The sequence below is a fragment of the Cucurbita maxima genome, unplaced genomic scaffold (assembly GCF_002738345.1).
Source record: "Cucurbita maxima cultivar Rimu unplaced genomic scaffold, Cmax_1.0 Cma_Scf00006, whole genome shotgun sequence".
NCBI lineage: Eukaryota > Viridiplantae > Streptophyta > Magnoliopsida > Cucurbitales > Cucurbitaceae > Cucurbita > Cucurbita maxima.
In genome coordinates, this window is record NW_019272022.1 from 1617288 (window position 1) to 1629942 (window position 12655).

General features: G+C 38.4%; 2 protein-coding genes across 6 annotated transcripts in view; one reads left to right on the forward strand and one right to left on the reverse strand.

Moving 5' to 3' along the window:
• The first annotated feature begins 280 nt into the window (after positions 1 to 280).
• On the forward strand, positions 281 to 7161 carry LOC111480516. Of its 4 annotated transcripts, none has more exons than XM_023125601.1 (12): positions 281 to 567; positions 1863 to 1955; positions 2457 to 2581; positions 3360 to 3831; positions 3904 to 4129; positions 4306 to 4603; positions 4646 to 5639; positions 5969 to 6048; positions 6147 to 6236; positions 6306 to 6379; positions 6496 to 6628; positions 6807 to 7161. In XM_023125601.1, exons 1-12 carry the CDS (start codon positions 483 to 485, stop codon positions 6888 to 6890), a joined length of 2754 nt encoding a protein of 917 aa, XP_022981369.1. In that variant the 5' UTR covers positions 281 to 482; the 3' UTR covers positions 6891 to 7161. The 4 variants fall into 4 exon arrangements, with proteins under 4 accessions (XP_022981369.1, XP_022981370.1, XP_022981371.1 ...); XM_023125602.1 differs by having other exon boundaries at positions 3925 to 4129; XM_023125604.1 differs by lacking the exon at positions 281 to 567 and adding an exon at positions 2124 to 2231 and having other exon boundaries at positions 1865 to 1955.
• A 2156-nt stretch (positions 7162 to 9317) lies between these two features.
• LOC111480625 (farnesyl pyrophosphate synthase 1-like) overlaps positions 9318 to 12655 on the reverse strand; it is a 4836-nt gene continuing 1498 nt past the window's right edge. The window contains exons 2-12 of one of the 2 annotated variants that reach the window (XM_023125767.1): positions 12538 to 12562; positions 12326 to 12441; positions 12161 to 12247; positions 11941 to 12057; positions 11782 to 11870; positions 11650 to 11701; positions 11347 to 11442; positions 11188 to 11232; positions 9916 to 10005; positions 9765 to 9836; positions 9318 to 9598 (exon numbers count right to left, since the gene is read on the reverse strand). In XM_023125767.1, coding sequence (XP_022981535.1) covers positions 9470 to 9598; positions 9765 to 9836; positions 9916 to 10005; positions 11188 to 11232; positions 11347 to 11442; positions 11650 to 11701; positions 11782 to 11870; positions 11941 to 12057; positions 12161 to 12247; positions 12326 to 12441; positions 12538 to 12562 — 918 coding nt within the window. In that variant the 3' untranslated portion in view covers positions 9318 to 9469. The remainder of the gene's footprint in view (positions 9599 to 9764; positions 9837 to 9915; positions 10006 to 11187; positions 11233 to 11346; positions 11443 to 11649; positions 11702 to 11781; positions 11871 to 11940; positions 12058 to 12160; positions 12248 to 12325; positions 12442 to 12537; positions 12563 to 12655) is intronic. The other variant, XM_023125769.1, reaches the window with a different exon arrangement.

Here is a 12655-nt window from a genome sequence, read left to right on the forward strand (position 1 = left end):
ACGTGTATTACAAAAATTGAAAATTTATTTTTCGAAAGAATATTTTAATTTTTTTTTAAATTTAAATATTACTAAAAGTTTTGAAAATATAGAATTTAAATATATTATAATTTCATAAAAATTTAATTATTATTTTAGTTCTTAACTTCCAAAATTTTATTTTGGTCTTTTACATGTATTTGAAAATTAAATTATTAATATTATTTAATTATTTTAGATAAATAGAAATATTAAATTTCATTAAAAGTGTAAATACTCGATTTACGGGGAAGAAAAAAAGGACAAAATTTGGCTAAAACCTTAAATCAACGGCGTCCTCTTCTCCTTCATTCCGATCTTCGGTCGCCGAATTGCCGACTTTGGCCAAGGGAAAGAATTTCAGAGATTCAATCCACCTGATCCCCCAACTTTCCAATCTCGGCTCGCTTAATTCATCATCACAATCCACTGAAGCCGTTCACCTTCTCTTTATTCTTGTAGCTATGGGAAGGAGAAGAGAGCGGCGCCTGGCAGCTCTCAGTAACGCCGGCCGCCGTGTCAAACTCGATCTTTTCGCCGAGCCCTCCGGTAGTTTTTCTTTCTTGGATTCTCCCCTTTATTTTATATGCATTTATGCAACTGGTTTGTGCTTGTGCGGATGTCGATATGTGTTTATTTGTTCATCTGGTTATTTGTAATCGAAGAAGATAATGTTGAGCTTTTGGTGGCTGTTTTTTATATCTCATCGATTTGGTCTTCTTTCTGTTTGGAGTTGATGCTTCTTCGGTTGCTTAGGGCTTGGGGCTTGTTTGATTGTCAAGTGAAGAAAACTTATGTTAGGAATCACGGATCTCCACAATGGTATGATTTTGTCCACTTTGAGCATAAGCTCTCATGGCTTTGCTTTGCGCTTCTCCAAAGGACCTCATCCATTGGAGATAGTATTCCTCGCTTATAAACCCATCATCTTCCACTAAATTAACCAATGTGGGACTCAATCCTCAACAATCCTCCCCTCGAACAAAGTACATTAATAAGCCTCCCCTGAGGCTTATGGAGCTCTCGAATAGCCTCCCCTTAATCGAGGCTCGACTCCTTTCTCTGGAGTCCTCGAACAAAGTACGTACACTCTTTGTTCAACACTTTAGTCACTTTTGACTACACCTTCGAGGCTCACAATTCTTTGTTCGATATTTAAAGTTTTTATTGACATGACTAAGTTTAGGGCAAGGCTCTGATACCAAATGATATGGAAAATGTGATGTCTCTAATCAAAGAAAAGAATTTCTATTTTTTTAGCTTTCTTGAGAGCTAAGATTTTCTTTGCAAATTCTTGTGTTTAGAACTTGCATGCTAGAGTCATTCAAGTGGTCTTGATCAAATCTCTTGTGGAGTCACGAGTTTAGAAACGAGTTTTCTTTACTCTTGATCTTGATCATTAAGGTAATGTGTTCCATCCTTTCCCTTGGGTTGATTCCATATCAACTTATATTTGGATATCTGTTATGCAGGTTTCTTCTTCTTTAAATGTTTACTTTTGACTATATCTGGTCTTCAATAAACATAAATGTCATGCATCTCAATAGTACTTTGTTTGGTTAGCATTTGAGACCAAAAAAAGTAGTCTAGATGATTGCTAAAATGGAAAGAGTATATATATATGAATGCATCGAAGAAGTTTAATTTAGTTGTTTTTGGCGTTTCATTGATTCAATCTGAAAAGGGTAAAATGAAAAGTATTTTTTGGTCGTTTCCTTGATACATGAACTTGGGTAGTATTGACACACTCATAGCAGCTGCTAGTGATTTTAGAGTTATGATTCTGGAGATCATTACTATTAGATGACTTGATTTTAATGGTGGATGTGTTATTCATTGTGTAGGAGATTTAGATGGCTCTGATGTACAAGAAGAAGTTGGAGGGGATATAGATTCAAGAGAGACGACCAAGTTACCGAAATCAGCATCCTCTTCAGGTGGGTTCTATCAGTGTTCTTCAAAAGGACTATGTAAAGGGGATATGAGTGCTTCACATTATAGTGGTGGATATTTCAAACTTTATGTACAAGACTTTGTATTCTATTCCCCAAGAACTTGTTTTCAGTCTTTAGGGTAACTGTGGTCTTTGGGACACCAATTATCAGATCAGGTCGGGGCCCTTGCCACAATGAACATGTGAATGACTCGATCATTATGCCATATTTGGTATCATCAAAGCATTTGGAGATTTCGACAGGGAAAATTTTTCATTGGTTCGTATGTCTCTGTCTTTAATTTTTGTTTTTATGCAACACTGACGTTTGTCCTTGGATGTGTAACAGGTGGATGTGATGAAAACATCTTCAATTTCTTGTTGAATTGAAATTTTAATGTTTCTAACACATTGATATTCATGAATTTTCCAGGGAATTCTTTGACGTGCTACTAAGACACGTGGTTTTGGATAGTATTTGATGTGAAAGTGTTTTCATTTTCAGGCCACCAAGCACAAAATCCCTTGCTGTTACTTGAGCAATATAGTGACGATGAAGTAGATGAGGACTTGGATACAAATTCAGATCATGATGGGCAAGATGCTTTGTTACCTGACCGAACTGATGAGGTATTTTTCTTTCTTTTATTGCGTGAATTGCATATCAGGCTTAGCACTTAATAAACTTGATTTAATTTTCTACATTCATTAATTTTAGGCATTGCTCTTGTATGAGTATATTTATTTGCGGCTCAATCCCCCTCCCATGAGAATTTATTAGTTCTGTGTGGAAACTTCTTCCTAGCAGACACATTTTAAAAATCTTGAGGGGAAACCCGAAATTGAAAGCCAAGGAGGACAAATATCTGCTAGCAGTGGACTTGAGCTGTTACAAATGGTATTAGAACCAGATACCGGGCGGTGTGCCAGCGAGGATGCTGAGCCCTTATTGGATTGTGAGATCCCACATTGGTTGGAGAGGAGAATGAAATAGAAAACTTCTTCCTAGCAGAAGCGTTTCAAAAATCTTGAGGGGAAACCCAAAAGTGAAAGCCCAAAGAGGACAATATCTGCTAGCAGTGGGCTTGGGCTGTTATTACATATTAATTGCTTATATGGTGAAAGTGCTATTTGATATGGTAATTGAAAAGAAATTTAGAAATTATGTAAACACAAGGTAAGTTGAAAATATTTTCGATGGCTACATCTTGAATATGGGTTTGATCCCAATTTGAAGATAACTTTTAAACACACGTAAGGTCATATGTTCTCCCAGATGAGCTTCACTATCTTCCTTTTTGTACATTTGACTTGCTCTTTTTCCTTGATGTAATGATTTTTGTGCGTGTTAACAAAGTTCACTTCTATTCTTAACAATATTCTGCTTCATTGATATCCTTGATTTCAGGTTTCTGCTGAGGGATGTGAGAAAATGGATGCAAAGGTCAGTGAAAATCTCATCACTCAAAAGGCGGTCCAAGAGGAATCAGAGCGGGATTCTGTTGAATTTTCTGAGAACCTAGAGAGCAAAGATGAAGGAAAAACTGATACTAATAACTTGGGATATTTAAGCAAGGAAACTGATTTGGTTCAAACATCTGTATCGGCTTCCTCTGATGTACAAGTCGGAGGGGATGTTATTTCAGGATGGAGGATTGTTATGCACGAGGAGAGCCATAATTATTATTATTGGAATGTTGAAACTGGGGAAACTTCATGGGAAGTACCTGATGTTGTTTTGGCTCAGGCTCAGCCTACTCAATCGACCACTGATATTAAAACTTCTCCTACACAATTTCCAGAGAACGTTACAGTCTTTAAACAAGAATCTTGCTTAGCTAATGGTGGGAAGTTAGATTTGTTTTCAGCAGAAAGCACAGGTGACTGTTTTGTTAATTTCAGTGTTTGAAAATTGTTTAAATATAGGCCTAAAGTGAATGATTAAATTGAAGGTTACAAGAATGGTGCTCCAGTATGTGCAAGTCAGGGTTCTGAGGTTGACCAAAGCTATGCTCTCTTCAGCACTTGTTCAAATGATGTGAATATAGCAAAAGCTGGTTCCGAGATCTATGTTGATTACACGATGACTCATGAAGAATCGAAGTCAGGGTTGGATCTTCCTTCGCATCTTCTGAACTGGAGTGCTAGCCTGTTAGAGAGATTGAAATCATTACAAAAGTAAGACTTGACCTGTTCACCTCAATTGAATATTGACTGAGTTGGAGGTGTAATATAAACATTACTGGCATTTCAAGGGTAAAATTTAGAATATGCCCTTTTTATGTTAGCATAGAGAAATGGACTTTTGGGTTTATGTTACGTTTTTGTACTAATGGCGGAAATATTAACTACAGGTCTGGGGGTCATGAATGGACATCAGAGTACATACAGGAAACTCAGATAAGACTCGAAGATTTGAAGTCGCTGATGCCCTATAAGACATCTTTGCTTCCATTCTGGGAACACTCAGCAGGGAAGCTTAAACAGATTGAAGATGACATTAACAAAGAAATTTATCAGACTGCTGCTGTATCGTCGCAATTGGGTGAAGCCAAGGCTACTGATAGTCCAAACATTGTAAGATCGAACGTTGGGTCTGAAGTCGAGAGAGTGGCTTGTGGTGGTTCTGCTTCGGAGCATTCTCATTTGCGTACTGATTCCGCTTTGACAATCCAAGGGGATCAAAGCCAATTAACTGTCATTGCAAATGGAGAGAATATTTCATCGTCTAATGCAATCGAACACTTTGGAAACACTACTGCTGTGATTGAGCAGGTAAGTGAAGTTGTAATTGACGAAATGGCTTCCAAGAGCGGTGTACATTCTGTGGAAGATGTTGACATGGAGGTAGATATGGAAGTTGAAGATGCGAGTTCTGCAGGTAACTTGATGGTGACTGGTACGTCAGATATGTCCGTTGCTAAGTCGTTTACTTCCTCTGAGCAACCGCTTCTGCCAGATCCACAAGCCCAGCCAAATCTTTCTTGTGGATATGAATCCATAGTGCCAGAGGATAGCTCTATGGTGCCACCACCACCAGATGAGGAATGGATCCCCCCTCCACCACCTGATAATGAAGATATTCCTCCACCTCCACCTGATGAGCCAGCTGAACCATTTTATCCTATGCCTCCATCTTATACCCAACTTGGCCAGCCTCCTTGTTACACCGAACCATATCAAGTGTCTTATCCTGATTCTAGTATTAAGTATTATACACATCCTGTACCTGAAGCCATTCTTAGTGCAAACTTTTATGGACATCCAGAAGCATGTAACGTTGTTTTGGCTCAAGCACCATTTTACTATGAGGCAGTTCCCAATTCACATACTGATTCTTCTCCTGTAGTTGTAAATGGTGTTGTGCCTGAAAGTTACGGTATTCTTCAAGACACAACAACCTCTCTTCCCGTCTTTAGCACCGCAGAGCCTTCTCAGTTGCATGTTGATGCCTCATCTGTGAGATTTGAGCCTTCTTCCTCTATTCAATATAGATCTTCTGATATAGAAAATATGAATACTGCTTCTTCCACGGATGAAATTGACAAGGGACGAAAAGAGACTGCATCAGTCTCCTTCCGATCTACTTCGGGCTCACCAACTAATGATGTTCTGCCTACATCTAAAGCTGTTACTGATTCTTCGGCTGTTGCTAATGCATCTACAGTTTCCAAGGTTCAACCAAAAGGTATGATATGTTAGCAGTGAATCGATCTTTTTAGTCATGATATTTTTGCAAGGAAAAAAGTAGAAGTGAAATGTTTATCTAGCTTCCCAAAAAGAGGTACAGATTAGGGGACGTAAACATATCGTGTGTACTATGGGCTAGTAGTTGGCAGTACTTATTGTGTAGAGTTTGTTTCGGTCAACCGGGATATGCTGTAAGCTCGAACCTAGTTTTAACTCCTCTAGTGAGATGTTCATGCTATGTTCTTAGCTATTTACTTAAAACGTGGCCTCTGAATATACGGCATTGCAGATCTGCTCCAATGCTCTTTTGTTTTTTTCCGTATGCAGCTCCGCGCAGTAAAAAGCAGACAGTAACGGTTGCCCCTTCCTTGAGATCTAATAAGAAGGTTTCCAGTTTGTTGGACAAGGTGTGTGTGTATTTCAGCTTCATAGATATAGTACATAAATGCTCTTTTGGTGTTTCTGATGAGATGCCATAAAATTATATTTTTCTTTGATCGATCAGTGGAAAGCCGCTAAGGAAGAACTTGAAGATGAGGAAGAACCCGAAAATGCGTACGAGATTTTAGAGAGGAAACGAGACCGGGAAATAAAGGTAAAATTTTGAAATAAAGAGAGTCCACTGCCTGTGAGCTGGGTTCTTACTCTGATGCTTTTGATGCAGGAATGGCATGCACAGCAGGTTTCCAGTGGGGATGCAAAAGAAAACGCTAACTTTCAGCCTCTTGGGGGTGATTGGTATGAAGCTGAAATTTGTTTTAAAAATCAAATGGTTATCGAACAAGGTCTTAACCGCTTAGGATTCAATGATTTCCTTGGACTTTGGTTTTAAGTTCCGTTTGCTACATTTTTAGGCGTGAGCGGGTAAAGCGAAGGAGAGCTCAATCGTCGAGCAAAGTTACTCAATCTCCAGCTGAAGCATCCGCGGATGGAAACCAGCAGCCTGACCTGGCACAAATCTCAAAAGATCTCCCCTCAGGGTGGCAGGTAAATTCCATTAGACCAAAGATGATAAACTGAAATTACGAGTTAGAATCGAAGGTGGCTATCGAGTTTCTTGCGATGAGTTCTAACTGAACACGTCCGTATTCAGTTCATCGACTTTGTTTTATCTGGTCTTGAACTTCTTTGGTAGAACCAGATGCTAATTTTGTTCGTTCTCTAGGCATATTGGGACGAGTCTTCAAAGCAGATGTATTATGGTAATGTTAAGACCTCGGAAACGTCGTGGACAAAGCCGAGCAAGTGAAGTGACGTTTATATTAGTTTAGTAGGGGGAGGCTTAGGATAAAATATAATGGGAAGTAGCTAGCTGCTGATGGCATTGTATAGTTTTTATCAGTCTGCTAACTTGTTCTTGTTCTTGTGAGTCACAACTGAGAAGAGGAACATGGCAAAGCCTACAATTTTGGTGATTGATAGTTCAATCAAATTGTCATTTACCCTTCTCTGGGATGGTTTGTGCTGTAATAGGCTTCACTTACATTCTTCACTTGTACAAGCCATTTTTTTGAAAAAAAGTGACCGTAATTGTAATTTAGCTATGAACATAATGATTATCTGCTATTCGGCTACCTCGCTCTCATTTAGTGATGGCGATGGAATCGAGTAGGTGCTAAGTTTGATCGAAATGGAATCGGGTTAAATTTACTTCAAAACGTACATTTATAATTGCTATTAAGGTTAAGACTAGTTGCTACTAAAGGTGAGTTGAAGTGTATGTTCGAGAGATTTTAAAATGTTTAAGATCACTTTTGTCGCATTGAAATTTAATGTATTTTATAATGTTAAACGCGACTTTCATATCAATAGTTAATAAATGCATGTATTCATTATAAATTAAATTGAAACCGAGCTTGATTGAGAGAGAAACTCCTTTATTGGTTCTTCGAGACAAAAACACTCATAGGAATGATGCTAATTCTCGTGTTATTTCGAGTCTCGTTAGGTTTAGTAAGTGGGGAATGTAAAATTATGATAGAAAGAAAAATGATGAAAATAAAAGGGCAAAAAATGATTATTTTTAGTTCCAAAATAAATATTTTTAAAAATATATGGATTAAAATGGAAAGAAACATTTTGAATTTGTGTTAAATAATTAGCCAAAACAAAAATGTCAAGAATTAGAATAAGTTTTTATACCAAATTTTAAAATTAAGTTTATAAATACTTTTTATTTATTTATTATCTAGTTTAGAAAATTGAAATAATATATATATATATATATATTTTCAATTTGGTTGGGTTTATTTTTTGAAAAAATGAAAGAATCTAATTAGGATAACTTATTTTTTTACCCGAAAATAGGGTTAAAATCCAATTCAATTCTACCTATTCTTAAAATTATTAAGAATATTAAAAATATTTAAAGTTGGTAAAATGAATGTATGAATGTTCAAAAGTGTTGGATTAATACAACTTTTCACAATGGTATGATTGAGTATAAGCTCTCATACTTTGTTTTGGGCTTTCAAAAGCCTTAGAACTTAGGTTCAAAATGGACTATTATACCACTGTAAAGAGTTGTGTTCATATCCGACGACCGACTCAATTATGAGTTGAATTATAAACTTTGTTCAAATGGTTCGAATCATCAATTCAATCCATTAAAAAAATTCATATGGATTAAAAAGATTTTTAAACACAGCCACCACTGTTATACAAGGAGACAAACAAAATGAATGCACAAAGAAAAGCAAAAATGGGCAATGGAAATCATGAAATCCTCTTCATTCCCACAAATTTCCAATTAAAAAATTCATCAAATAACAACACTCAGAAGAAGAGGAAGACAAGGACGAACACAAACGAAGGAAGAAACGATTTGAAGGCAACTAGGAGGATCCCATAAATTCACTCGATTTACGATCCAAATCGGAGAGATTGGAACCGACAGATCCGCCGCGGAGGATACCAGCACAACGCCGGTGGTGCCGACACCGGAAGGAGCCAATATGCGTCGTCGGAGAGCAGAGACAATTCCCCTTGGCCGCAGGGGAGACCTTCTGCGGCGGAGAATGCGACGACGGAGACACAAGTACGCGAGGACTCCGCTTCAGATCCTCTAAATCGAACTCTGTGAATGCGATTCTGTTGCGTTGATCGAGGCTGTGTCTGTGAGTGGGCCTTGGGGCCTTGTGATCTAGTTTGTGATCCATGGATTCCTTCTCTCAATCAATTCACCACAAAAATTAAGACGACAAACAGGAACTTGGAGGATTAAAAATGAGATTCTTCGTTTTTGTTTTGTGGTTTGATGAACAATAGCTTTGTGTTCTTCTTTTTCGTGGAGAAATGTAAGCAAATTTTGCCATTGGTTGTGTAGGCCTCAAATCTTGGCGTTTGCCCAATTCACAACCTTTTGTTTATTTTTAGCCTGCAACTTTGTCGACGGGTCGAAGGGAGGTGAGGTCTAGAAGTATTTGAATCCAGAGGAAGAACATGAGCACTTCGAGCTTGTTGGTAGGTTACTTACTGAGTGTATTCTTACGCTCACTTTTGGTACTTGATGTTCTTTTAGAACGTAGCTGAGGAGCGGATTGCAAGAGCATTTCAAAGCCGAACAAATTTCAAATTGAAGACCTAAATTGATTCATTTACAACCATCTAATAGTTTAATTGATAGAGTTGTTATACAAAATCGGGTAAGTTCATATGCTCATGAAAGTGTATAAAATTAGTTATCCAACGAAGACCTTTTTCATTTTTCATATGCTAAATAACATAATCATCATAATCAGCATACATCTACCAAATTATATAGCAAGAAAACACCAAGTATCGTAAACGGGGTCGACAGTTTTCGGCCGACGTCGATCTTCTCGTTCTCTATTTCTGCCTCTTGTATATCTTTGCAAGGAAAGATTTCAACACTGCTTGTACTGCATCACTTGGATGAACTTCAATGGCTTTTATAAGCTTCTCGTAGCTTTTGCTCTCATATTCGGCAAATACACCCTGCAAGAACGCCGAAAAATGACTAGATTTATCTCGACACACCTTAAAATCTTAAGTTCTAACACCAGATGACAAGGAATTATAATCGACTTGCTGTAAGTATATCCTATAATAAACTTATGGGAATTGTTCGGTATTTTGGTCCCTAAACTTTTGAAAGTAGAACCTCTAGATTGAGGGCTTTATATAACTCTTTCACTTTGGCTACACAATCCTCATCTGCTTTCCCATAGTTTTCCTGTAAAAGAGAAAAAATTATTATTGTTCATCTTCATAAAACCAAATTTGATTGAGGGAACTTGAAGTTCCCCACTTACATGCAGCAAAATCTTCTGTTCCTCATCACTAAGTTCTAGTGCTTTCACAACCAACCAAGAACACTTGAAATCTTCAATATCTGTTCCAATCTGAAATACCAATTTAAAAGTCAATCAAGTCTCCGTTTCTACAAATACTGAAGCATAGCACGTCGTTAAAGTAACGGTACACGCAACGTGTAATAGCCCAAACCCACCACTAACAAATATTGTCCTCTATGGGTTTTCCCTTCTGGGTTTCACCTCAAGATTTTAAAACGTGTCTGCTAGGGGAGATTTCCACATCCTTACAAGGAATGTTTCGTTCCCCTCTCCAACCAGTGTGGGTTCTCACAATCCAGGGGCTCAACGTCCTCACTGGCACACCGACCGGTGTCTGGCTTTGATATCATTTGTAACAACCCAAGCTCACCCCTAGCAGATATTGTCCGCTTTGGCACGTTACATATCGCCGTCGGCCTCACGGTTTTAAAAAGCGTCAACTAGGGAGAGGTTTCCACACCCTTATAAGGAATACTTCGTTCCCCTCTCCAACCGATGTGGGATCTCACAATCCACCCTCCTTGGGGCCGGCGTTCTCACTAGCATATCGTCCGGTGCTTGGCTCTAATACTATTTGTAACAGTCCAAGCCCACCGCTAGCAGATATTGTCCTTGTTGGGCTTTCCTTTTTGGGTTTCCCCTCACGATTTTTAAAACGCACCTGCTAGGGAGAGGTTTCCACATCCTTATAAGAAATGTTTTGTTCTCCTCTCCATCCGATGTGGGTTCTCACACCATGCCTACCACTAGCGGATATTGTCCTCTTTAGGCTTTCCCTTCTGGCCTTCCCCTCAAGGATTTAAAATGTGTCTACTAGAGAGAGGTTTCCATACCCTTATAAAGAATGGCTTTGTTCCCCTCTCCAACCGATGTGAGATCTCACAATCCACCCCTTTGGGGTTAGCGTCTTCGCTGGCACACCGCCCAGTGTTTGGCTCAGATACCATTTGTAACAGCCCAACCCAAGCCCACCCCTAATAGATATTATCCATTTTGGCATGCTACGTATCGCCGTCAATCTTATGATTTTAAAACGCGTCTACTAGGGAGAGGTTTCTACACTCTTAAAAGGAATGCTTCATTCACCTTTTTAACTGATGTGGGATCTCACAATCCAGCCCCCTTGGAGGCCCAATGTCCTGGTTGGTACACCGTTCGGTGACTGTCTCTGATACTATTTATAACGTCACTAATTCAGGACAAGAAAATTAAGGACGATACACAACGTACCTTCCCTATCACATCAGGATGACCAAAACAATCCAGATAATCATCCTGCAGAAAAGTTGGAATATTAAATGGTTTTGGAGCTCAAATTGAAGCAAAAATGTAATCTTTCAGTGCAACTTCCTAAGCCACATTGGAACGTTCAAAGAGATAACAAACTACCTGCACTTGGAAATAGATTCCCATATCAATAAGAATGTTCTTGACATCATTATGATTGTCCAAATTTTCACCTGCCATTAGTAATGCACATGCAACCTAAAGCAGAATCAACAAAGCAGTTCTGTCAGGGTAGATTTCTGAATTCTACAAAAGAAACAAATTCCTAGGACAGAAGATATGAAATTCATTAAGTTCTAGATTTGGGTTACATGAATCAAACCGAAAAAGGTTTACGGTTGTGTTCCTTAAGCGACGTCTTCTTTCGATGATAAAAACTTACATAAAAGGCGATAATGTACGTACCGGAAGGTAGAACGAGTAATATCCAGTTTTGTACTGAACAATGCGATGATGACTGCACGAAAAGCATTGGAGTGAATGTATTTTCAGAGTAAAAGGCGAACGATTTCGTTAAACTGCAATGTTCTCACTTACAGAGGTAACGAGTACTTCGATAGGTCTTTCTCTCCTTCGAGTGTGGTAATCAAATCAATCATCTGTCCTGAGGTTGTTTGAAATTCCACCTAAATCATGGATACTTGATCAGACAAAGAATACAAGGGCTTGCACTAAGGTATTCTCAAAGATAATCACCTCATTAAACAAATCCAAAAGATCTACGTAATAAGGCTTTTCTCTGAAATGATTTTTGATGATCCGCAGGACATGGTTTCGTAACATTATGCCATCGTTTATAGCAACCATACCGACCTATAATTAGGAAATACCGGACGGGTTATGGCTGATACACATTTATAAACAGGGATTTAAGTAACGTCGAAGGAAAATAATTCGGAGTCACTAAAATTCACACCTTTGGAACCCTGAACCAGCAAGGTTGACCACGTCGTGTGACGGAATTGTCCATGATATCGTCAAGAACAAGAAAATATGCTTGAAGCTATGAGGAAGATGATAGAGAACAGTGAGTATACAGTGAAATGATGAACCACAAATGAAAGGAACCAAGTAGTAATACCCATTCAATGCACCAACCAAGTGCAGATGCAAGAAACACTTCATCATCACTAAGCTCTTCCCCTTGTTTTAGTAACTTATAGCTATCAATAACGGAGAGTCCTCTGTTCAACTTTCCTGCAAAAAGCAAAAAGAATTTTGTATCGATCAATTCGTCGTATAAACGCAATACAACAAAATCTTGAAGGATTTTCGGGTGAGTTTCCACCATACCTCCAGGCACATTGTAATCCAGCATCTGCAATGAAAAAAGACCAAACAGTTCATCAGGGTGAACAAAATATTTGCATGTCTGAACGGAGAGAGACCATGAACATAGAGAAAAAACAAA

Bases quoted from the DNA above. Each gene is read 5' to 3' on its own strand.
- LOC111480516 (XM_023125601.1), top strand. From the start codon at position 483: ATGGGAAGGAGAAGAGAGCGGCGCCTGGCAGCTCTCAGTAACGCCGGC. The intron at 5,640-5,968 runs GTATGATATGTT...TTCCGTATGCAG, and splicing joins TTCCAAGGTTCAACCAAAAG to CTCCGCGCAGTAAAAAGCAG. The intron at 6,237-6,305 runs GTAAAATTTTGA...CTTTTGATGCAG, and splicing joins AACGAGACCGGGAAATAAAG to GAATGGCATGCACAGCAGGT.